Source organism: Athene cunicularia (assembly GCF_003259725.1).
Source record: "Athene cunicularia isolate RWA chromosome 4 unlocalized genomic scaffold, athCun1 chr4_part1, whole genome shotgun sequence".
Lineage (NCBI taxonomy): Eukaryota > Metazoa > Chordata > Aves > Strigiformes > Strigidae > Athene > Athene cunicularia.
The window spans coordinates 27,677,713-27,703,591 of record NW_020799098.1 but is presented as its reverse complement, the minus strand read 5'-3'; the positions used below and the strand labels follow the sequence as shown (position 1 = coordinate 27,703,591).

Genomic DNA, 25,879 nt, shown 5'->3' with positions numbered 1-25,879 from the left:
AAAAAAAAAAAAAAAAAAAAAAAAAAAAAAAAGTACTAATTGCTCTTCCAATTTTCCTAGCAGTATTGCAATAGGATTCCATATGTACCATGATGGGCACTACTTTGAAGTTCATCTACATTTTAATTCTTTCACCACAAACTGACAACTAGATAGTTTGCAATACTTTTGGGAAGGGTTAGCTTTGGCCAGAGATTTGAGTGTGCAGAGAACACAGGATAGAAACGACTTAGATGTCTCAGTTAACAGAATCGAATTTTTAAAATGTATTCATCATACTATTGTTGTTGGTTTGGGGGTTTTGTCATTGGTAAGTAAAAATTCGGGCATTCAGAAAGCTGAGGTTATAAAATGGTGTGAATCAACCTTTTTGATATTGAGGAGGATCTAAAAGGAAAGTCAACTCAATTGTGAAGCATTTAGTGTGGAAAAACATTGACTCTTATTCAGGCAATCCCCCAAAACAAAATTAAATTTGAAAAGATTAATTATGTATTGTTTTCTCAAAAGAGCATAAAATAATTGATCCTAAATGGATCTGTTTGCTTGGTTTTGGTCACTGCATTTCTTGAAGCTTATTGCAGGAAAAAAAATGGTCCATTTGTCAAAAGATCAAATGAAAATGAATGGAATAAAATGCCTTCCACGAAAGGAGTGTCTGTTCCTAGAAGAAAGATCTGGAAAAATTAATCAAATTAAATAAAAGGCATTTTAAAAATGACATGAAGGAAACAAAAAAAATAGAAATGAGTGGAATCCTACTGTTGCATATTTTTCAACCTATAAGAACAAAGGAAAATTTTCATTGAAATGGTAGAAGAAAGTCCAAATGATTATAAGTTCAGAAAATATGATCTAAAAGGTGCAAATAAATGAGTTGCTGAGTCTAGAAACAAGAGAAGACATGGGGAGACATCATAACCTTCAAACAGTTAAAAGAGAGCTTCTGTGAGAAAATAAGTAAATTGTTCACCATGTTCACTGAGGTTAGACCAGGAAGCAGTGAATTGAAAGTACATCAGGAGAACTGTAGATCAGATATAAGGAAGATAGTAGATATCTGTATGAGAATAAGTGATAAGGAAGTATATTAAATCTTTCTAACTGAAGAGTTTTTAAGAACAACTTGGACAAGTATCTGTTAAGCATGATGCATGTTTCCATTTGGAGGAAGAGGTGAAAAGGATGTTGAGGTTCCTAGTCCCATACTGCCTAGTTAATATTCCACAAAAAGGAAAAAAAAGAGGCAGTTTAAACAAACAGGAATTCAAGATGTCACAGATAGAAGATAAGGCTATTGTACTGAACAGCACATGAGGTATGATTCCAGGCAAAAGTAGTTGCTAAATGTTTAAAGTAATGCTTGTAAGGTGTGATACAAGCTTCTGTTGCTTTAACTGACAACATCATCAAGGCAAGGTTGATCTGTGCTTTGATTTTCCCCAAACTCATAATTTTATTGAATTCCCTGGGGAGTTCTTTGCTCTTTTGTTTGCAGGTTTAAATACTTTGTCCTTCTGAAACCACATGGTTTTTGAGGTAGCATCATCTGAAGAGGTAACATTTCACTGGTACAAAATGTATTTGGCTTTTTTTCCTAAAGGAGGGCATTTAACCTTAAAAAAAAGGTTCTCTGCAGTCCCTTGCAGAGGAGGGTATGTTAGTAAGTAGTTATATTTGGCTATTATGTTATAAATCGGGTAATAGTCTGCATATAGCAACTTAAAGTTTCAAGAATGGCAACATATCTTTTGACCTTTTTTTTTTCATGTACAGAAATCTGATTAGCTGATTTTTCCTTGATCTTTGTCTTTAACTTTGGCTAGGGTTATTAACTTCCTATAACTGTGAATTTCTGTGATTTTCACTCAGTTACTTTGTGCAATTCTACTTTGTCTCCTCAGGGCATTATGTGTACAGTCTAAGGAACGTTGTGAGTCTGTGCTTGGGATTGTAGGTCTGCAGTGGCCAGAGGATACTGACTGCACTCAGTTTCCAGATGAGAACTCAGACAACCAAACTTGTCTAACACCAGATGAAGATGTAGAAGGTAACTCCTATGAATACATGTAACAGGAAATTAACGATTTAATTAGGTTCCCAATGTCACTTTTTTTTCCCCCTATACCTCCTCTGTAAATTATAATATCTGAACTGAGGGAATTATTCCAAACTGGTTTTCAGGGAATGTGGATACCTACTATTTGTAGATAAGAGGAAGTTCTCATAAGAAATCTGTTCGAGGGGAGGATTAATTACCTTAAACTTGTGAAACTCAGTGTTTGAGATTTGTTACTAACACCACACCTACTGCTCACTTGTGGTTTTATACTTCACTTTTTTACCTATTTAGATGCTATAATAATGCTTTTCTAACCGGAAGGCAGACTCCAGGCAATCTTAAAAAATCTGAGCCCCATGACAGCTCTGAGAAAAATAGTGTAATGTTAGTGTCTTTTACAGCTATTTTTTGCTCTTGGTTTTTGTTTAGGGAAAGTTTTGTAGAGAGTTGTGCCAAACCAGCTTCAGTAGCAACTGACAAATTTCAGTTTTTGAGTTCAGACATAATACTAATCATTGTGGGTATGAACATGAAACAAAAGACTGAAATTGCCTTAAATGCTTCTGGATATCTTTTGTATGTATGAAAAGAGAAGCTGTGCAGCTTTTCCTTCTGCAGTGGTCATTGGATGTGAAATCTGTGGGGATTCTGACATGTCTTTTCTTTTTCTTGTCAAAACACCCGTAAAGTATCTGGGAAAATAGTGAGATGGTGTGTGCTACAGTGCCTGCAATATGCTGATCATGTTCAGTTCTCACTGTTCTCCTACTCACCTCTGTGGTGATGATGGTCTTTCCACAGCCTTGACCTTACTCAGAGAAAGCAATGAGCAGAAGCTAGTGAGTCTACAGGTCTTTTAGTGAAGAGGTATTGCTGTGAATATAGTGAAGGAATCATGAAGAAACCGTGAAGCATTTATAGTTAGTACTATTTCTTCAAGCAAAAGTTCATGTGCACATATATCACTGTGAGGATTTTATAAAGATGTGTAATACCATAGTAATAAAGTCCTCTGTTGTGGGACTCTTCAGAGGCAAGGAGATAATTTCCCTCTACAGCAGTGGGCTGATGGAAAGGAATTATCCTTTATTACACAGTAGTGTGTAGGAAAGGGAAAGTAAGACTTTGGCACAACAAGGTGAGTTAAATTAAAATAATGTGATTTAATTTTCTCAGGTATCATATGTCTCTTAATCTTCCTCCCTATGTTATTGGATCATTTGGCATTGAAATCTAACATAGAATGGTTATATTTTAAATATGGTACTGCATAGAGGACTAGTGTGTTCTATTTCTAGAGATAAATTCTGTTCACTTCTAAAAACTATAGTTCAAAAACATTCTCACTTTAATTAGAAAGATTCTGCCTAGTAAGCTGATTCACTGCTTATTGATCATTTTAGCACTGAAAGAGATATTCCTGGAAAATCAATGAAAAAAGAAGTGGTTTTATTATTCTCTTAGAAACAGTTAAACTAATTAAAGGGCCTTATCAGAGTTGGTTTTGGTTCACACTGCTAGAATTTTATGTTGATTCAGTGCCGGATTTCTTTTGACTACCAATGTTGGTCAGAAAGTCTGAGACATTTAAAATCTTATGTAAATATTTCTGAAAAAAAAAATGTAACAGAAGAAATCAAGCTTCTGAGAGCATTTAAATTTCCAACGCAAGCTGTAACTGACAGAGTTATTACAATGTGCTGAATTGCTTAACTTCTCTTCCAGTCAGTGCTGAATCCAAGAATACCACTGGCCAAGACAGTATGCATTGTAAACTTAGTTATTTTCATAATGAGTTATTCTTAAATGTTGGCAGTATAGTTCACATGCCTTTTTATCATTAGAATGGGGTTTTTTTAAGGCTTCTGAGTTAATTGATGATATTTTTCATACAACTGTTTATTGAATCCTAAAATATACCTAAGAAACTGCATGGTATTAAATATCTGAGAGGTTTTGCAGAAAGGGAAAAAACATATGATGGAGGCTATACATCAAAGTCAGTGACATGTACAGTGTGAAAAAATGGGGTTTAGTCATTTAAATGGGTTTTTCAAAACCATCTAAATAAAGCTTTCTCAAAGTGGTACTCTGTAAGATGAGGCAGAAGCAATATAAGGGTTAATTAGTGGACATTTATAGCTGATTTTTAAAATTCAGCCCAAATATTGTTTTTTTTTTTTATCCTGGGATTTTCTCATAGTCATTTCAGTGCATCAGATTATATATTCCTGCTTCACACAACACCACAGCAGTAAGAAAAGTAGCTAGAAAATCCACACCCACAATCTAAACCTTGTATGCCAGTTATTTGGCAAAGCTTTGAAATCTGACAGAGCATAGCATGTGAGGGAGAGCTCTGGAAAATGTTGCTCTACCCCATTCACAGTGCAATTGTTTAGTGTTGCCTGCTACACAGTTCCAGTTTAGTGTCACACAAGCTTTCTATTCCTGTCATTTACCCTTCACAAACAGTCACAGTGATAAATAAGTAAGTACCCATGTGGTGATTAAACTTGCACAGCTATAGAGTCTTGTTTGTCCCTGTTCCTTGTCATTGACAGAATGCTCACCCAGTCACTTCAAGTGCCGTTCTGGGAGGTGTGTCCTGGCATCCAGAAGATGTGATGGTCAAGCTGACTGTGAAGATGATAGTGATGAGGACAGCTGTGGTAAATAAATCCAATGAGTTGGATCTTTTGAATGGAGAGTAGTTGAAGGTTTAGAAAATTGAGTTTTGTTTTTCCTTCAGTTATTTGAACCATAGCATTACAGGTTAGAGGATAAGCCCCTTTTTCTATAAGAAAAATAGGTTGAAAGGTTGGGTTTTTTTTAAGACTAGTAGCAGTAAAAATACTTTAGCAAGCATCCTTCTTGATTAATGTCAACACAATTTATGATATTTGATCATTTAGATTCTGCTAACTGTATTCCAGGATGTTTGAGTATTCCTTTAGTAATTAAGATTAAAAAATGCTGCAGATTTAATTCTTTTGATATTGCTGGGGGTTCTACTGAGCTAAAAATTGACTTCCTGGCAGTTTAAGTCTTGAATTCATAAATACAGTTTTAAATTTATACACAGTAATGTTCTCATAATGATGTATTGACAAAAGATCTGTGTCACTGAAGTGGATTCTGTACTGCAAGTGTTTTTTCAGACTGGTCATTCTCAAGCTGTAGGTACAAGGATAAAGTGGTAACCACAAAGTTTATTCTCCGGTATATTTCTGAGTTTACTTATGGTAGAGATGCTCTTGACTTTTAACTTAAGGGGATGTATTGAGTCTGAGAATAACTAACAAATATCTTGGTCATTATTTATCCTTGTACGTGCTGGCCCGAGAATTTTGAGGAGGAGGAAGGAGTTTATACTATTTCATTATATGACTAAGTTGTAGCCTCCATGGAATTCTGCATGCTGGCCTGGCATCCCTAGGGGCAAATAGAATCATCACTAAGGATTTAGAGAAGAGGTGTGAATATTAGTAAAGGATTGGAAAACATTCCAACGGAGTAGGGCTAAGGTCCACAACCTTTTTTTTTTTTTTTTTTAAATAGAGAGGAGGTTAAGTTGGAAGCACAGTTTATGTGAGCAGCAAATCTGTGGCAGTCAAAGACTTCCTACTCAGCTCCACAAAAATAAAATAAGACACAACACCTGAAAGCTGAAGCTAGGTTAAGATTTAAGCTTGACAGCTCTATAGTTTCTTTTTTATGAGCAGATTTTTTAGTGATTGAACTAACCAGGGGGTTATTTATCACTAAGGCACTTAGTCTCTTGTAGTTTTCAAATCATGCATGTATTCTCTCTCATCTTTCTGTCCTATTTCCCTCCCCCTGCAAAAAGAAAGTATAAAGAAAAAAAAAAATTGCTCACTGAAACAGGATTTAATACTAAGTTGTTCTCTTGTTTGTATTATAAAGGAAAGGCAGAGCTGATGATCACAGTGACTCTTTCAGAGTTTTTATCTCTTTACCTTTGAATCAATTGTCTCAGTTGTCCTCCCTGCCAAATATTTTTTGTTGCCACCTGTTCTTAATTCCTTAGAACACTAATTGCTATATATCTTTTAGGATAATTTTATTCTCCTAGACTTTAACATATGAAATATTGCTCTAATATATAACATTAATTTCTCGAGTGGATCTCTCTCTGTGTTTATAGTCTAGACAGAATGTCACTAGCAATCAGCAGAATTCTTATCAGTTTCTATAAATATGGAAGACTGTATCTGCTAGGAAATTACTGCGGTCAGAGTGACATTATATTGACCAGGGGTAATACTGTTACTGAAGAACAGAAAGTCCTTGTAGAGCTCCAGAAGTAAGTCTAACTCATTTATATTCCATGTGTGCAAGACAAATTCAAAACCTGATGATCTTTCCATGTGTAAATGGCTAACTCATATTTTATTAGATTTATCCTTTGAAATTGGTTTTATACTATTAAATAACAGACAGCATTTATATTAAAAGCTTTGTATTTGAAGTGCCTTAAATGACAGGCATGGAACACTTTCGTAGTGCAGGGAGAAGGAGGTTGAAGAAGACTAGCTACAGCTTTTGGATGCTCAAGCTACTCTGGTCACATATGTCCAGAGCAGTCCAAAGGGACTAAAGTATATTCTGCCCATGCAAAGTAGAGTTGTATTCAGCTGTCTCCTCCTGTTAGAAATCCCTGTCATACTTTTACATGATCTTTGTGAGAGGAAATCTCACCCATGCAATTGCAGCAAAGTCCTAAGACTTCGGTGCCATTTAGACTAGGATTTGGGGAGAAAATTTGACCCAGATTTCTGAATGTGAGACTTCTGAGTGCATTTCAGTAAAGTGTGGGGAAAATTTGACCCAGATTTCTGAATGTGAGACTTCTGAGCGCATTTCAGTAAAGTGTGGGAAAGATAATTTCTGAAAATTATTATGATAGACATCAAGGGAGTTTGTGGTATTAAATATGCTTGATTGTAATTGTTCATATTAATTTACTGGCTGCTGAACAATGCCTCTGGCAGGGAGCAGAAGAGGGTCCTAGAAGAGTACTAAACTGAGGACATAACATTCAAAACCAGCATCATCCTTCACTATTTTCTTCAATCTGACTGTGGTATTCTAGTTGAGAGAAAAATGTGGTGGTATTAATGTTAATGACTTAATAAGTGCATGGGGAATATATATAAGTGCATGGGGAATATATGTGTGAATAACAAATGGTAACTTGCTTCATATTTTGAAGAAAAATGAAGGTAAGATCATATGTGAATCCCTGTATCTTGGCAAAACATGTTTAAGATGGGGATAATGTAAATATGGACAAGTTTTTCTACCTCTTCCATTTCATTGTTGTTACATTAAAATGTATGTCACAAAAATGGAGAAGAAACATAAACACACCAAATAAATGGTAGATGACTTGTACCAACAAAACAGTGTATTGGTACACTGAATTTAGTAAGTAGTGAATTTTTCCTAGGGAATTGTCTCTATATTTGTCAATGGTGTACTCAAAGATAAATTTTGGGGAGTCACAGTACACTTCACAGTGTAACGCTATAATGTGTGATGAAGGGGAAAAGCAAACTTTTTAAATTGTAAACACTCTGCTGAGAAATTGCAAGGTTCATAAATTATATATTTTTTTAAGCTTTTCTGTTTTATTTTTATGTCATGTTCCTAACATGACTGACATTCTTTGTTCTTTATTAAAGGTTTAGTTTGGTTTCAATTAATTTTTCATTAATAGTTTTCACAAATATTGTCAAGAAGGAGACCTGGAAAATGGTGATACCCAAGAAAGTTCTTTGATCATGTAGAATTAGTTTCACAAGTTCAGGGCTATTTATTTCTCTGTGCTGTAACTTTTATTTTATGGGGTTTTTTTAATCTAAACAAAATCACTCCACACACCCAGTTACAGTTAAAACATGAGTAGGTTTTTCCAGTAATGGTATGAGCTAGTAGTAGTGATTCTCTAGTTCATGTTTGTAAAATACTCACTTCTGAAATAACACTTTTTGGAAACAATGTATCTATGTAGTAATTTACTGCTGATAGCTGCTGTAGTTCAAGTCCAGGCAAGCAGAGGTGCTGCTTCAAATGCAGTTTGTGAGCTTATACCTCCACTATTTGCGTGTGGGGACATCAGGGCTGCCACCTGAATTTGAGCTTGGATTAAAATGAAAACTAGTATTATGATCTATACAAGGCAACCAAACCATCTGTTTTGATGTCAGGACAACACATGGGTTTTATGGCTTCCTATAAAACCAGAATGTCAGATGTGCAGGACATTAGTATGGCCAAAGTATTTAAGCTAGTAGCACACTGAAGTGCTTTATTAGTTGATGGAAATAAATAGTGAAATAAAACAAGAGAAAACACTTTTCTAAAGTGTACCTTGGGCCATTCTTAATTTCCCCTAGCTGACTAACAGGAATTCTACTGTCAAAGCACTTTGACACAGTATTCCTCTTGAAATCACAAAATCTGGTTAGCAGGACTTTGAAGAGACAATAATGTGGTGTTTTCCCTGCACAATAATGGAACCTCTTGAAGTTTCATACAGCCGTTGGGTCCTTCTAATCTTTTTAAAATTAGTTTGCGCTCAGATTATGGAACCAGGAAAACTTTGGTCAATACTTAACAGCATCTCTACCTTTCATTGTGATCTGCATTAGATTCTGTATCAGCACTGCCAGAAAGAATTACATATTTCTACACTGTTTCATGGAGATTCCATGCTGTCATAGAATTTGCTTTTGAAAGACCAAAGGTCGGTGTGGTATTCTTTTAAAGGAAACTCTACAGACTTCAGGATTAGCACAAGTTTAAATATTACTAGTAAATGTATTTCAAGAGTACTTGTGTATGGGCTAAGTGAGCTAATGCCTAAACTATTACTTATAGATATGTGTAGGATAATATAGATTATTATTTTAACAGCACTGAAGTGTTATGAAGTGTTATATATTTTATACCCATTTATCAAGTGTGCACTGTGACAATCTTATTTCGACTTCTTTGTTAGTAACCATTCTTGGTATCTTAAAATTTATATTGCAAGCGAAAATATTTTGGGTGTTTCAGGATTATTAAGGAAGAAGAAAACATTTGATCTGATATTGCATACAGTTGTTTCAAAATTGTGCTTCTCTGCCTCCAGGTTGTAGAGAAAGGGGTCTTTGGGAATGTCCTTTGAAGAAGCTGTGCATCAAACACACTATGATTTGTGATGGTTTCCCAGACTGCCCTGACATGATGGATGAAAAAAACTGCTGTAAGGGCTTATGCAGTTTGTTAGTCCTGTAAAGGGCTGATAACATTCCTGGGATCTTGGGGTACAAACTAAATGAAAGTAAAAAAGTTGTCTACAGATGGAAAGGCTTAGTCATTCCCTCCATTTCCTTTTCAGTTTTTCAATAGCACCAATTTATCTCTTTCCTCATCTTGTGTTCTCTGTTGTTCACATCCTTGGATCTTTGCTGTCTCCTTGGTCACTCTGGTCCTCTTTCTTTTTTTCTCTTTTTTCCTTCTTCTTTTGTCTTTATGCTTCTTTTTTTTATTCCTTCTAGCTTCTTGACTCCTTTTCTCAACTTCATTCCATATAGGTGTAGCTGGTCACTGCTCTTTTTTTGTTGATTTCCACATGATTTTCTTTCTGATCTGTTCCACAGTAAATTTCACATGCCTCCCTGCTTTGTTTGATTTCTCTTCTGCTTGACATTTCTTAGATTCTGTCTCCCCACTTGGCTCCACAGGCTTCTTCTACAATCCAACTATGATAATTGTTGGAGATACAAAACTTAGTATGGTACACTGATACGGGCGTGCTGTCCATGGGCAGTGTAAGTTGACTCAAAGTGCTGACAGTGTGCAGTAGGCCCCCTGGTCCCCTGAAGGAGCTGCCCTGTGTTCTGTCCACTCTGAACTGACTTAGTGGGATGGGAAGAGGTGAAAGACCTGCAAATGATTGCAGCTGCTTTGCAAGCTCCCACCCTATATGCAAAGCTAGGAGTGGGTACCATGAGATGTTAGCTTCACTTTCATTAATATATTAGTGGTACTCCTAATTCTCTTCTTTTGAGAAAACATGGTGTGTGGGCATGTCCCCAAGACAAGGAACTAGGAAAGACGTACTGGGTAACACTCAGCCTGCACAAGAAGAAATTCTTGGTAAACTAGGTTGAAATCTGAAATTTCAGTTCTCTGGGCAATCCTGGGACTGTAGGATATAATTTTACAATTTAAGAATTGCTCCTGAGTCTCTAGACTTTCGTTGGCAGGGACAGGATGGTAGACACGTATTAGGTGCTATATGGAGCATATGAATATATTTGCTAAAATGATTGGCATCCTGCATATATCACTAGATTTAACTGTTTCTTTTTGCAAAGAGGAAGCTCACAGAATGTTTCCTATTCTGCTTTTCTTTGTGAAGATTATACCATATGACTTCCAAGCCATCTGTCTACTGTAATCTAAAAAAAGGAAGCCACCTTCTATTAAAGTGATTTGCTCATGATCACACATTAAGACCAAGATTCTCTGAGGGCTTAGGTTAAGCTAGTCTGTAATTAGACTATATTTCCTCTCCGTTTTGTGTCGGGGCTTGAATATTCCAAAATGGCAGCAAAATTCCCTGAGCTGAGGGCTTCCAGCTTTTGAAATATGCTCTCTCTAAAAGGCAGAGTTAGAGAGCTTTTTCTAGTTTTGCACACTTTTTCCAGAATCAGAAAGATCACTTATGTCAGAGTAGGCACCACTGCCTGCTCTATCTGTATGGTTTTCACTACAGAGTATTTTTTGCACTACTCTTGCAAATAAATGCTTGTTTTGTATGACAGTATAAATGCTATACAACAGACAGACATAGACACAACGTGAATGCAGCTTCCTTCTGGGCATACTCATGCTCTGCCCTATCGCAGCTTTTAAAGTTCCCTAATGATGGCATTTATAGAAACTGGAAGAGTGTTAGTGAGGAGGATATTGTAATGCTACACACTTGCCTTTTGGGAGCGGGGGTTGTTATGATTGGGGGAAAGCTGAAAGTCACTTGCAAATGGAACTCTTGTGGTTCCTACACTGGACAGAGATTCAGGAAATCCCTATCTAATGCTGCCAGCTGGCAGCCAACTGTGAGCTGGAGCATGTCTATCTGTACATCAGCTCCCTGTCTCTAAAGTGGAGATAAAAATAATTCTATGATTTTAAATAGCAAAGCAGAATCAAAAAAAGTGAATATAGAATTGCTGGGGATGAAAGCAAATAAATATGCATTACAGTAAAATATTTTTTTTTCAAAGAATGTGAAGAAATAAACAGAGCAGTCTCCTATATAGTATGAAACAATATTTTCACTTAAAGCTTATGAGAGGCTTAGACAGGTTTCATATGACAAGATGACAAATGATGCTAAGTAATCACAGATCTTGCCTTTTCCAGACACCCTTCCTTCCCTTTGAGTTGTGATGCCCTCTGACACTGTGTGGCAGCAACTACCTTCTGCCTCAGTGATGTCCATCCTGAATTTTGTTGCAAACCTGTCTTACTTTCATAGACTCATAGAACTGTTTGGGTTGGAAGGAACCTTTAACATCATCTATTTCCACCCCCCCCTCCCCTGCCATGGGCAGGGACACCTTCCACTAGACCAGGTTGCCCAAAGCCCCGTCCAACCTGGCCTTGAACACTGCCAGGGAGGGGGCAGCCACAGCTTCTCTGGGCAACCTGTGCCAGTGTCTCACCACTCTCATAGTAAAGAATTTCTTCCTAATATCTAATCTAAATCTACCCTCATTCAGTTTAAAGCAATTACCCCTTGTCCTATCACTACACTCCCTGACAAAGAGTCTCTCTCCATCTTTCCTGTAGCCCCCTTTAAGTACTTGCAGACCACTATAAGGTGTCCCCTGAAGCCTTCTCTTCTCCAGGCTGAACAACCCTAACTCTCTCAGCCTGTCCTCATAAGCAGCTCCATGTCCTTCATATGTTGGGGGCCCCAGCGCTGGACACAGTGCTGCAGGTGGGGTCTCACAAGAGCAGAGTAGAGGGGGAGAATCATCTCCCTTGACCTGCTGTCACACTTCTTTTGATGCAGCCCAAGATACAGTTGGCTTTCTGGGCTGCAAGTGCACATTGCTAGCTCATGTAGAGCTTCTAGTCAGCCATCACCTTCAAGTCATTCTCCTCAGGGCTGCTCTCACTCCATTCTCTGCCCAACCTGTGTTTGTGCTTAGGATTGCCCTGACCCATGGGCAGGACCTTGCACTTGGCCTTGTGGAACTTCATGAGGTTTACACAGGCCCACCTCTCCAGCCTGTTCAGGTCCCTCTGGATGACATCCCTTCCCTCCAGTGTGTCGACCACACCACACAGCTTGGTGTTGGCAAACTTGCTGAGGGTGCACTCAATCCCACTTTCTTGCTTCTTAAATCTGATCTGTGCCTACCTTTACCCTCATTCTCATTTTTTTCGTATAAGTGTGATCACATTGATCATTTCTTTCTCAGAGTGAACCATGTTTTTGTCCTCTCAGCATTTTGTGAAGAGAGTGAACTTGAATGTGCCAACCATGAATGTGTTCCACGTGAGCTCTGGTGTGATGGGCAAGCAGACTGCAGTGACAGCTCAGATGAATGGGACTGTGGTAAGTTTCTGCCCTAGTGTACTCTGCCTGGAAGTTATGTTTGGGTGATGGTAGTAATCACTGGATTTAGAATACAATTGCAGTGGTGGAGAGATGCTCCTTTTATTACCAAAGGGAGGCTATGTTGAGGTTGGAATAGCATGCAAGAAAGCGGGCAAAAAGAAGGAAAGGCTCAGTGTAAAGTGTCACAGTGCAAAGAAATAAGAAAAGTGACATGGCGGGGAGCTTCTAAAATGTGTGGATGATGTGTAAAATCTGGAAAGTGGTGTGGATAGAAGAGAGAGTAGGAAGACATTCAGATGTAGAACTCATTTGGGCAAAATTTCTAAGCCCTGATTCTGTACTCGTGAAAATCAGTGTGAAATTCCCACTGACTGCAATGGTGCAGGTTCAGAGCTTATGAGAAGATTAGTCCTACTGGGTCCCCTTTGCACTGGCTGAAGACCTGCAGAATGATGTAACCTGCTATTGCTACTTATATTCAGATTAGACCTCATGCTTTTATGTGTTGTTAAAATAGAACTTTATTATTCTTCAAATAAAAATTAAGGTGGATTTCAAAAGAAATGCACTGAAAAGAAGCAGGTTGGAAAGTGGTAGTATGTCCTCTGAGGTTTCACTGAGTTAACATGTATTTCTGTACATGACAGGACTTTATATTACTGTTTTCAGAAGCTTTGTATGTAATTTTAAATATAGAAAAAAGGTGTACCATGGCTTATAGACTATTTTATATTCATATTGAAGTAAATTGTATAAATATTTTAAAACATTTAACATTGTATGAACATTGATAAACAACTGCATTTAATAAAACCTATGCAACAGAGAAGAAAAGAAGTAATCTAGAAATGCATATTTGAACAGGAGTAATCTAGGAATAATACTTACCTTTCTCATGGGGAGAGAAGCAAAAGCACCTTCAGCATGTAGGAAAAATGAGTAATGACTAGCTATGTTAAGATTAGTACTATTAAAGTAAAAGTCAGAGGAAAAGTTTAACTAGTATGTATTTGGGGAAGAAATGCATACAACCCAACATCTTTTAAGGGATCCTAGAAAGGGAGGATGTAAATTTCCATTTTGGGCTATTTTGAGAAGTTTTTTGTACGTGATAAAAGCAGTTCACACACTTTTGTACGTGGATTAAGAGAGATGATCTTTCATGATCTTTCTTGTAAACAGTAGTTGTTTTTTCTTTCTCTAATTACACCCATATATTGTTATGACAGAAACAGTGCATATTAACGAGAGTTATGTCAAGCAGCATTCATCCAACAAATTACTTTAGTGATTTCAGTTGGACTGTCTGTGGGGTAAAATGTCATTTAACAAGATTAAGGCTATCAGAAACCCATATGAACCTGTGCTGGTGAATGAAGAGTATTCGGGTTTATTCTAATCCTCAAGATGCCTCTGCTGTTTAGTGTCTTGTGCTGTTCAGTGTTAGCAAGGTTCTGATAGCCACGGTTGCCTTGGTTTTAAATTACATAGCTGTTGAGCATATAAAATCAGCAGAAGTGCCAGCATCTTGGAAAAATCTTTTGAATGTAGTTACATGCTTTCAGTATGCCATTTGTAAAATTAACTATGTGAAATAATACTGAAACTGTACTTCTTTTTCTTTGCAGTTACCCTGTCTAAAAACATGAATTCCTTGATGTTCCTGACCATTCACAAGTCAGCTGCTGATAACCATGTTTGTGCTGACGAATGGCAAGAAAATTTAAGTCAACTGGCCTGCAATCAGATGGGTTTAGGGTAAGGTCAGTAGTTTGTAGCATTGATGAATTTCTTAGGACAATTGGAGTGCTGGAGTTAGACTGCAGAGTTAGCCCTAGTGTGGAAATGGTTCCTAGACAAAAGTGGAAATGAAATTTTGGGAACTATGGCAGGAAAAATAGCTCACTAAAATCTAGGCGTTTTCACCATTTTATAAACATTACGTGATTGTTATTAAAAGAGTGTATTGAAAAGATAATGATGTTTTGCCAAACTTCAATATTTGAACTTGCAGTTATTGCTGAGGCTTAGAATTGTTTGGCAATGTGATGATACTCTATGTCTTCCTAAAGAATTAAAGAAGACTTGTCTTAGGAAACACAGGAAAATTTCTCTGCATTCATTTGCATTTTACAGCAAGTACTGTGAGCTAGGCAAGCAGATACATTTAACTTGGGTATCTCTGAACAACAAATTGTTAAAGATAGAGCTTTCTGGGTGGAACTCAGAAAAAAAAAAGTAGCCTCTACTCTAAAACTAGCGTGTTTCTTATTGGACGTACACTAAAGTAATAGCTGCTTTATGGAATAGTTGATGCACAATATAACTGCTGAATAAAAACCAAGTTCATCTGTTCTGATATCCAAAGCTGTCTTCTACTAGAAAAAGACAAGCCTGATAGTACAGAAAGATATCTTTTGTCAGTGTCTGAGCCCCAAACTGGATTAAGAGGTGCCTTTTCTGTCTGCCTTTTACCACTATGTATACTGACACGCAATCTTGTTCTTTGTACCTTTCTCAAAAAACACAGGACAAAGATCCCACGTTACGGTGTCTGCACTTAACCTACTCTGTATTGCCTTGCACTGCATGGATGCTTTACATCACTTCTAGCAGATGCCCTGTATCCAAGACCATCTGTGCTGAATGGACTGCCTGCCATTCTAACACACAGTAATTCTGTACTCCTCTAGCTAGTTTAGTATATCTAAATAACATTGACATTATGCTTTAACTTTATATACCATTCTAATAAGCTTAGACTCCTATGATAACTTAAAAATAGTTACTGCTTTCACAACTACTTTGTGGTCTAAGAAAAAAATGACGGTCTTAACAGTAAGAATGTTTTTCTTCTTTTCCGTCTCATAGTCCAAACATAAAATTTGCTTAACTGGGAAAATGAAAAAGGTATTAAATTATCACAAGACCTCTGATTCCTTCCTTTTTTCAACGGTGCACCTAGGCTGAAATCAGCATGAGTAGAAACTTAGACCTTCCTCCTTCTTCACTGAGGCTTGCTAACAGATGTTATCAATCCTATCACTTATAAGAAATGTATGAGACAAATAATTCTTAAATCTCACAAATCTATTTTCTAACAGGGGAATATAATCTACAAATCAGCTTTTCTACAAATCTTTTCTGTAGTGGCAGGTGATTGTGTGAAGGGCAGTGGGAAATTTCAGTTCAAATCAGAAGTCTGTATCTTCAGTCTGACTCCAATACTTCCTAGCCATCTGACTTCTAATTCTTTCTAGCAGTACTTCAGAAAATCAAAGTGGTGTTTGTCTTTCCTTTCTTAATTCTGAATTTGTCATCATCTGAAGCTTGTTTTTCTTAGGCATCCTCCAAGTTTTTGTGAAGTGGCACTGCCAAAAATACAGTAAATTAGTTTTGAAGATTATCTATAAGAAAAACAAAGATTACAATACATTCACCAGAACTAATTTCAAAAAGGAGTAATATGAGTTAATAAATTAATTATTTTGTTAACATTGCACAGGGGTTCAGTGAAAATGTCACAGAGAATAACATTTTCTATATGGTGAAGTGGAAGATGGAACAACAAATTGGAATCTGATGCCACTGTGAAATCTGATGTGAAGCCATAACGGCTGTTGGCCATTATGTCCTGCAAACATTATTTATTTGACTTACAATAACAAGAAAGTCTGAATGTGAGATTGATAACATTGGTGTATTTAATAAGCTATTTCCAGTCGCTATTGAGGGTACAGGTAAATTAGACTCTATATTGCATAGAGGTCAAATAATGATGAAAAAAAATTCCTTTGTATAATTTTTTTTAAAAAAAAAAAAAGAAACCACACCAAAGAATGTGTTTTAAACAGTGCTTTTTTTCAAGTATTCCCAATAGTAAATAATTAATTTTACTCCTTCAGAAAATTAAAGCTGTGAATATAGAAATTCTGTCCATATTATAGCACACTGCAGAAACCCCCAGTTTTGTGGCTATGCAGATTTTTTAAATAATGACTTATGATGATGATTGATTTTGATTTAATCATTCTCTTGTTTATTCTTAGAGAAAAATAGTGCACGAGATATCAAAGTTGAGATTTCTTAATACTTTAGAGTAGGAATTGCAATGGATGGTAGCATATGGTATTTTTATTTTCTGTAAAGCTCTGCAAACTATTTTTCATAACGGTGTCTGGTGCTTTCCCAAATGACAAGTCCCTATTGCAATATAATATGATAATGTTTAAAATACGAAAGCAATGTCTTTCAGTTTGTAGATATTTTTCATTCTTGGGCTTAAATTAATCTGAAAAAAAAAAATTAAATGACAGTGGTTAAAGTTAGGTTAATTTAGCTGATAGTGGTAACACATTTTACACAATATCAGTCTGTCTATTTGGGAGGTATATGCGCTGTGTCTGAAGCAACATTAAAGGTAATTCTGCCTGTTGCACAAAATTTGAGCTCTTTTCCTGGCTCTTGGCCAATTCTAATTCCACAGATGATGTGTTTTCTCCAGTTTTTCACAGCACAACACATGCAATGTATTGTGTGATGCATGATGCAACATCACAGAAAACTCTGCAAGTTCCCAGCATTGTCTGAAAGGCTTTGGACTAATGGTGGCTGTTGTTCAAGTTGCTCAACCTGTGTTCATAGCAGTTACTACGTTTTCCTCTAGTGCAAAAAGAATGTTATCTACAAAGTAAGTTTTTGTTTATAATGCTAGGAGCCTAATGGGAACTGTTTGTTCAAGTCTTAGGTTTCATAGTTTACAGCCAGAGGGTAACTAAAAGATCATCTGATAGGACTGCCTGTGCATCTCGGGACAATTAATTTTGTTCAGAGACCTTTGAGTCCCAAATTTAAATATAGTAAAGCATGTCTCTGGCAATTAGTTTCCTGCTAAAACAGGTAGAGAATGGAACAGCAATCACCGTCAGTGCCTCAGAACAAGGATTAGCTATGTCTTGGTATGTGCTGCAGAGGCTATGCTGCTGAAGATGGGCATACTGTGCACGTTCAGAACATCATGTTAGAAGACTGTAGATTTGTCTTGATGTTTGGTTGAAAACAACCATTTTCATACACTCTGAAGTCCACATTTTTTGTTGATGAAGTGCTGATCATAAAACCATGATCTGCTCAGATCTGAAATCTGGGAAAAAGAGAAGTTAATGGAGTTGTTCTGTTGCTCTGTGGCAATGTAGTGGAATAGTTTTTCTTGCACCGGGATGAGATAACAAATGTAATAATGATAAACTTCACCAGCTTGTACCCAGAAGAGTACAGGGGAATTTTAGTTGATCTGCTTGTTCTGTCTAGCAGTATCAGCATAAAATCACAGCTATTTACTGAGGTACTTGTTTATAAAAATCTACAGTAAGCTCTGCCGCCTCCTGCTGCTGCGATCCACTGAGACAGGTAGCTCCTTTTTTTTTCTTTCCTCTGCCGTAGCATCTGTGTATGTTTGTGGAATGAAAAGGCCAATCTCTTATTGCTGCCTGGCCTTTTGTCTTTCCAGATACTTTCTTACACTCTCTCTTTGATACAATGCTGTTTAATAATATGTGCCAACTGAGCAGTCAAGTTGCTGGACCAATAATCTTTTGTTCTCACATAAGATGCTTTCTAACCATTTCTGCAACAGAAATAACATAAGTTTAGTTTAATGTCTTGCTTAAAAACATCACAGAAACAAAAAATTGAATACTTCTGTCCTGCCCACATCAGACAGGAAACAAATGCTGTTCCAGCTCTGAAATAGGCCTAATTTGTTTTATATTAGTGCCCATACACACATTATTCATTACCTTCTGGCATAACAAGGCTTCCTTTTTCAAGCCTGCTGTCACATGCGGCTTAAAACAATGGAATTATAGAAGCTGAACAGAGGCGTGTTACTGTTACTTTGAAGGGAGAAGGAATCCAGTTTATGGTTTACACTTTATTCTAAATTTGCAGATTACTGTATTTGAGAGATTCCACAATGGAATAAGGAGAATGAGATATTAAAACCATTGCTGTACAGAAGTATCCCAAAGTCTGTTACTTTTAATGATGAACAGAATATTAACTTCATAACCTAAAATTAGTTCCTGCCTTCTGTTTCATCTTTTCAGTATGATTTAGTATGCAAGTGATAATGTTCCTAATATTTCACTATTTACTATAAGCTTTGACTGTTGTGCATGGTGATCAGCAGGTAGCAGGCTAGAACGCTTGGAAAACTATTTCTTTTGTATTTTCATTGTGCACTTATATAATGAAATTACCCTAAATGTTACTTTTCCCCATTGCGAGCATGTTTATAATGTAGAAGACAGACTAGGTTTTTTGTTGTGGTGTGGTTTTTTTTTTTTTTTTTTTTAAATTCTGAAAATCCCTCTCTTAAGCACACATAAGGGAATCCATGGCTTGAAATTAAATGTATTAAAAGAATATTCTAATTTTTAAATTGAAAGTTGAAAAATTAGTAAAATATGAGTTAGAATTTCCCACTCAGGTAGACATAAGTGCAACTGCAATTTAAAATGTCTTGCCTTTTTGATTTTATGAGTGACTGATTTTGTAGAATCATTGAATAACTCTTTTTTTTAATTGTCTTATATTAAACTACTTAGTTTAAATAAATTATATATGTTAGAATTATATGTGCCATTTGATGTTCATTATATCTAGCAGACATCTTTCTGTGAAGCACCAAGACAAACTTGGCTGAGGCACAAGCTGTACAGTGTCCTGAAACTGGAAGTGGAATTCTAGAGACAGTGGAAAGACAGTTCGAACTTACAAGAACTTGTATAGAACAACGGCACAACTATCTGGAGAAAGAATCAGAAAAGCCAGGGATATTAAACAAAAAAAAAAAGCAAAGCAAACAAACAAAAACCCACCAAGAAATCTCAGCAAGACATACTATGTTTCTAAGATGGCAAAACTTAAGAATTAGGGCTAGAGTAAGAAGATAATAGGTTATATGCTGATCCTTAAAGGAACTAGTTTTGCTGAAATTAATCCAAGAACACTTAAGGTTTATGGCTATGGCAAGTCTTCGTTATGGCTGCCAGTAATGGTAGCCAGTAGTTTTGAGAAGTTGTGAAGAATGTCTACAAAAGGCTAAAAACTGTTAGGTATGCCATCTTTCACTAAAGAGGGAAAAAAAGAAAGATTCAGAGATTTACAAACTAGTTGCCTAGCTTCAATTATCAACAAATAATTACAGAAGTATAAGGTCTTAATGACAGAATATATTTATCAGTAACAAAATATGTCATATTCCCTTAATTTATTCCTTGAAAGGACAGAGACACTGTGGATAGGGAATAAACAATAGATGTGATAGATTTTTAACTTTCTCACTATGTGAAATGAGTTTTTTAAATAAGTAAGGAGAGATGGACAAGGATGAAATGGTACAAGACTGTTGATGTTTCATTGTCAAACCATAAAATGTATCTGGGGGGGGCTAGACACATCCCAGTGTGTCTGGGGTGATACTTAGTGTTGTCATGAGTCATTCAGATGATGGAGTGGAGAGCACACTTAATAATTTCTCATTTAGCATCAAGCTGGGAGTGTCTGAAAGCATTTTGGAGGACGGGATTAGAATGTGAGAAATTTTTGACAAACTGGAAAAATGGCCTGAATTAACCAGGAGTATTTATGTGTAATCCTCTGGTGTTAGATTTTGACTAGGTGGGCAGACTGTGTCAGCCGGAATGACCAGAGACCTAGAAGGTGTGGTCTGTGAAGACTGAAAACTCTGAGCGGTCAGTCAGGGGGAGGGAGGTATAGGAGCCTTCAAATATGCAAAAGAAGCATACCTGCTGCAAAGAAGCAAGGGAATAAACTGTTCTTCATTTGCAGTGGAAATAAGACAGAAGTAATGAGCTTAAATCACAGGTAGGAAGATTTAGAACAAACATTAGAAACAAACTGCTAACTAAATCCTGGAATATATTGCCTGGAAATGCTGAGGATTCTCCAGCAGGAGAGATTTTTACATACAAAGCAGACAAAAATCTGTCAGAGAATGTAAATAGAGTTGGCCTTGTTTTGGATTAGGGGAATGGATCAGATGGCCTCCCAAGATTTCTCTTGGCTGAATTTTCTAATAGTTAGCTGTTTTGGTTAACTGTTTAGCAAAAGAAGGCCTTGTGGAAGGATTTTTCTCATAGGTCCTAATCCTATTTTGTTCTTGAAAACAGTGCAGAGGACCTAGTGAAAATCTAGGTGAAAGACATACTTTTACCACCAAGATTGGTATTTCTCTCACTTCAAATGTAGAGGGGAAAAAAATCATAAAACATTGCTGCTTGTTATGCATCTGTGGTAAATTTACTGAACTACGGAACTTCTGATACGGTCTTGGAGATGTCTGTAGCCTGAGACTACAGGCACCCTTAAGTGTATTAGTTGAGTGCTGTGTTTGAGCAGTTTGAGCTCAGGTGGTGTAGCATAGTTCCTTTGGATATGAAGATTTACTGCAGATATTTAATGTGAGACACACGGGACAGTTAAATTTTTGTGGTCTATTCAGTAAAAGATTCTTAGAACCCTGTGGGTTTTAAAGTGATATTTCAGTACTCAAACACTTCCATCCAAATGGCACCACGAGATTTTATAAAGTCATGTGGATTCAGGTAGGATTTGTAAGTTATCTTTAAAGCCTGGTGGAGGATGTGGTCTAAAGATCACCACCCAAAATTCATGCATTATTGTTACCATGGTATGAATGTCCTTTGCTTGCAGATATTGCTAACAAACTTACTTAAGTGGTGTAGGTATTTCAGTGATGCTCTTATGTGTGAAAAAACTGTTCTAGTAACTGTTAGCCTTTTTAAAGACTAAGATCTTCTGCATAGGTACTGGTTGCTACAGTGTATTTGTACTGTGGGACAGAATCATAAAGTCCCCATTGTAACAGACATCTAGAGAGCATCTAGTGCCTCTCCCACTTGACCAAAATGCGATCAGCTCACCCACTGCTCTCTTTAGCCAAATTTTGAAAACCTTGATTGACTGAGATTCCACAGTGTTTCTGTTAGAAGGCTGCTCCACCTTCCCAGTGAAAAAGTATTTCCTTTTCACCCACTATGAATCTTCAAAGCTGCAACTCTGGGTCATTTCCCCTTGTTTTACCGTGCAGCACTACTGAGAAAAGTGATTTTGTCACCTTTTAACACCTTTTCAAGCAGTTTCAGGTTGCTATTGAATTGTTTCTTAGTTTCTTCTTCATAAGAGTAAAGTCCAATTCCCTCAACCTCTCCTGTGCATCAGTGCCATAAGCCTCTAAAAACTTTGAAAGGCATCTGCATGACCCTCTCCAGTTTCTGAATATGCTCCTAAACTGAGGCAACTCAAAACTGCACACTGTGTTCCAGGTATATATAGTTTCAGTCAACAAATACGGTTTAATTTTGCTTATTGTTGCAGTACAGGTAATAATTAAAAGCATTAGTCTAAAATCAACACTGAGTTTTTGAAAAATGCTGTTCTGTTGTATATAAACCAGAGAGGGTAAAAAAAAAAACAAACAAGCAACAAAACTATGAAGAAGTGAAAGAGCCTCCTGAAAGTGTTTCATAAAAACAGTTCTTTATTTGGCTTGCCTGAAAACTTGCAAGTTATTACATATGGCCACACACATGACTTTTGTGCAGATTGACTTTATTTAGGTCAACTTTGGCAGGTGACTAAAATAAAAAATCGGCAAAAGAGCTAATTTCAAACTCAAATATGTAGATTGATGTCTCAAAGTTATTGGCAGGTACAGCTTTGTTGTTGGAGTCTGTAAGAAACTCAGTAAAGCAAAATATACTGAAGAAGTTATACAGCAGGAGTTGATGCAGTGCTCTCCATTGAAAGATCCTTCTTCCCTTTTCTTTAGAGTGTGTCCACAGAAGAAATTGTGTGCTACAGCTCCAGGAGGGGCTGAGTAGAATCTGCTGCCTGCTGTGTTTCTGTAGCACAGAATGGGTCTGGCTAAAACGAATCCTCATTGCTCTACCTCCCTGCTTTTCCCAGAGTACTTTACAGTCCCTGGTGGTAATGTCTACGTAGCAGCCCCTCCCTGGATACTGAAAGTCTCAGACCCAGAAGCTCACACCGGCCCAAGTCCTTACTCCTCCTCTAACATTTTTAGCTGTTGTTCTCTTACTCTCTGGCAATTCCTGGTATGCTCTGGTCTCTACAAAAATAGTAACCACTGTCTCCAGATTTCTTCAGCTAGAAATGAGGCTCTTAGGTCCCCTTTATTCATTTAAAATTAAAATAGATGCAAGGAGACAAGTGGTGGTCCTTGGCTATCTGGAAGAACACTTTGTATAAACAACATCAAGGGGGAACGCTCTGTAAACATTTATAGAAGGCATTCTAAAGACATAAATTAGGGCATACTGGTTTTGAGTGTATCATATCAAGCTGTGACCACCAAGGAAAAAACAAGGTATACATAACATATACATAACACCTTGTATTAATAATTATAAAATTTCATACAGGCATAAGTGACTTGTGGGTTGTTGCCCTGGTTTAGAAGTACATATCTCCTTAATGATGATTATAGCGTCACAAGCTGTCATTTAGAGCTGCAGGTTTCAGTAAAATAAACTGGTATTTGGGATAATATAGATTAGGATCTATCAAATGGCATGATATTCACACCTTTTTGCACATTTTTGAGTTACATATTTTATAGACCAGACAGTGTTTCCAGCTACATAAAATATCACTGTACACAGTTATGAAATGGTGAACATAATTGTTCACAGAAGATCATAAGGCAGAATGTCATCTTAAGTAAAAAAAAATGTGTACATTTGGTGGGAAAAAGAGTGAGAAATAGGCAAATGATGGAAATGAAAAGAGAGTTTTATGTGTTTGCTATAGGCAGGCACTGAGGAAAAAAGCGCTTTTTGCAGTAAACAACTTTCTTTAAATGAGAAGAAAATATTGTCTTTTAAAATGCTGCTTATTATCTGACTACACATTCTGGGTAGTAGATAATGGAATGATACTTGCTTAAAGTGCCCAGAGAAGATTATGAAAAATAAGTCATGTAACAGGCAGGGTCCAGGGCTGTGACCTCAGAGCCTAGTTAATTTTGCCAGCCCTGTTGAAAACATTTCCATATGGTTGCACTGACAATTTTACCATAAAACAGAATTCATTGATTGTTGTTAATTTACGCAATGAAGTGGGTAAAGGATGCTGCATTTTTGTAAATATTTAAAAAGAAATATAGTTAATACTGAAAATTCCACTTAAAGACAAACTAATAACATGGCTGGCATTCCTAGGTACTGCTATCAGAGATTGGGTTCAGAGGCAATCTTTAGGACACATCACAGTTTTTCTGAACTTTTCTCATTCTCTTTTCCATGAACTAGGATTTAGAATTCAGCCTTTGACCAGTGTTCAGGAGATCAGTCCTTGAAATTCCTTGTCATTGACAGGGATTGATGGCTAATCATGGGTGGTTCTGTGCTGGAAAGTTGGATAACTTGTAAATAAACTCTTTTTCCATTTAGCAGTTGAGATTTACTAAAACAGGGATTTCTTCAGTGGCTTGAGTCTATCAGGCAAACACTAAACTGAGGAGATGGGTATATGAAAATATCTCCTGGTGAACCATTCCAACTTACTTTCATTTTTGTGTTAATTTGCTGCAGAAGGACAGGTTTGACATCATCGCTCATGATTTGTTCTGTTTAGCAACGCAGACAGGTTGGTCTTAGAGGTAGTAGTATTAACAACACCCAGACTGCTCTTTACTGTTAAATTTTAATGGATTTCCAAAGATAGGAATGTAAGAAAATATTTTTTCTTTCACCTCTTATACACATGAAGATCTATTTTTTGTATTTTTAGAGACAAGAAACTGTAGAAACAGTATGTCAGTGTATGCACTACAATAAATGCTACCAGAAGTTTCTTGCTGTTGCTGATTCCAATTCTGGTTCTTGTCAGAAAATACAGCATAAGTGACAGTAGTTTGTTAGCTGGCCTGGCTTCTTGGGGTGATTTCATTCCCCTAACTATGATTCTGCCACATGTAGCTTTGACATAACATTCAGCTACATATCTTTGGAGTAAACAGGAGCCGTTAGGGCTTCTTCACCTTCATAACTGTAACATAGCGATCTACAGGAAGGTCTATGAATGTCTTTGATTTGTTTCAGAGGACCATCGAGAACAGAAATTGTAATAGCGAATGAGGAAATGCAGCATCAAAAATGGCTGAATCTGCACTCAGACTGGAAGAATAAAAATGCATCCACTTTACATGCACTTCTAGTGAATGGGTAAGTAACACGTAAATGAGATTTATTTCACTGCTGTGAGGATTCACTTTTTAATTGAGGATGACAAACTCTCTTTGGCAAGCTCTTTTCTCCCAAGGTATCTGTGTATAAATCCCAGCACATACCCAAGTGAGTTGTTAAGATACAATCTATAATGATTTTAATGTCTACTACAACTGTAGTCTTTTTTCAGTCCACCTGTGAATCCTCAGGGGCCCATTCTGCCAGACTAACGGCATATGACTGACCTAGAGGTAGTGCCCTTGAAGCAGCTGGACCACACAGCTTCATTAAATCCCTGCTGACCAAGAAAGTCCACTAAGTACTCTGTAGCAAAACCTGCAGCAACATCTTACCATCCTCTGCAGCCCATGTAGTTTGGATTCATACATTTGGAGCAACCACAGCTTCTTCAGCAGAAGCTATATCCACTTACAGTAGGTTTCCCTAGCAGCTCCTTTGGCTGGTATATTCCTTTTAATTAAGTTGACTGAACAGGGAGTTGGTAATGAGAAGTCAGGATCTCATGGTTGAGACATTCAAAGTGTGACTTTGACACTGAAATCAATGAACTGAAACATCCAGGACAAATCTAGGAGAGCCACCCTATCCCCAGCTTCAGCTGCATTCTTCAAAAAGCAGATTCTCTGTTTCCCTGTTCTCTTTCAAATGCCTAGGAGATTTCACAACATACTCCTCCACAGAAAATCCTTCTCTTTCACAAGGAAAGACTGTTTTTGCTAAATGCAGAGGTACAACATGTGTAAAGACACAAATCTGAGGAATACACGTACTTTTCTTTTGCATGGTTCCGTTGTTTTCTGTAGAGAAACTTCTCTGTAATGGCAGAATACTAAAAAGTTTGTGTCTGCA

General features: G+C 37.0%; 1 protein-coding gene across 1 annotated transcript in view; it reads left to right on the top strand.

Annotated features, from left to right (window-relative positions):
- Window positions 1–25,879, top strand: part of CORIN (corin, serine peptidase) — a 159,363-nt gene that overhangs the window by 120,680 nt on the left and 12,804 nt on the right. The window contains exons 12-17 of the mRNA XM_026846970.1: window positions 1,905–2,050; window positions 4,627–4,734; window positions 9,225–9,338; window positions 12,600–12,710; window positions 14,342–14,471; window positions 24,884–25,006. Of these exons, the coding sequence (XP_026702771.1) occupies window positions 1,905–2,050; window positions 4,627–4,734; window positions 9,225–9,338; window positions 12,600–12,710; window positions 14,342–14,471; window positions 24,884–25,006 (732 nt within the window). The remainder of the gene's footprint in view (window positions 1–1,904; window positions 2,051–4,626; window positions 4,735–9,224; window positions 9,339–12,599; window positions 12,711–14,341; window positions 14,472–24,883; window positions 25,007–25,879) is intronic.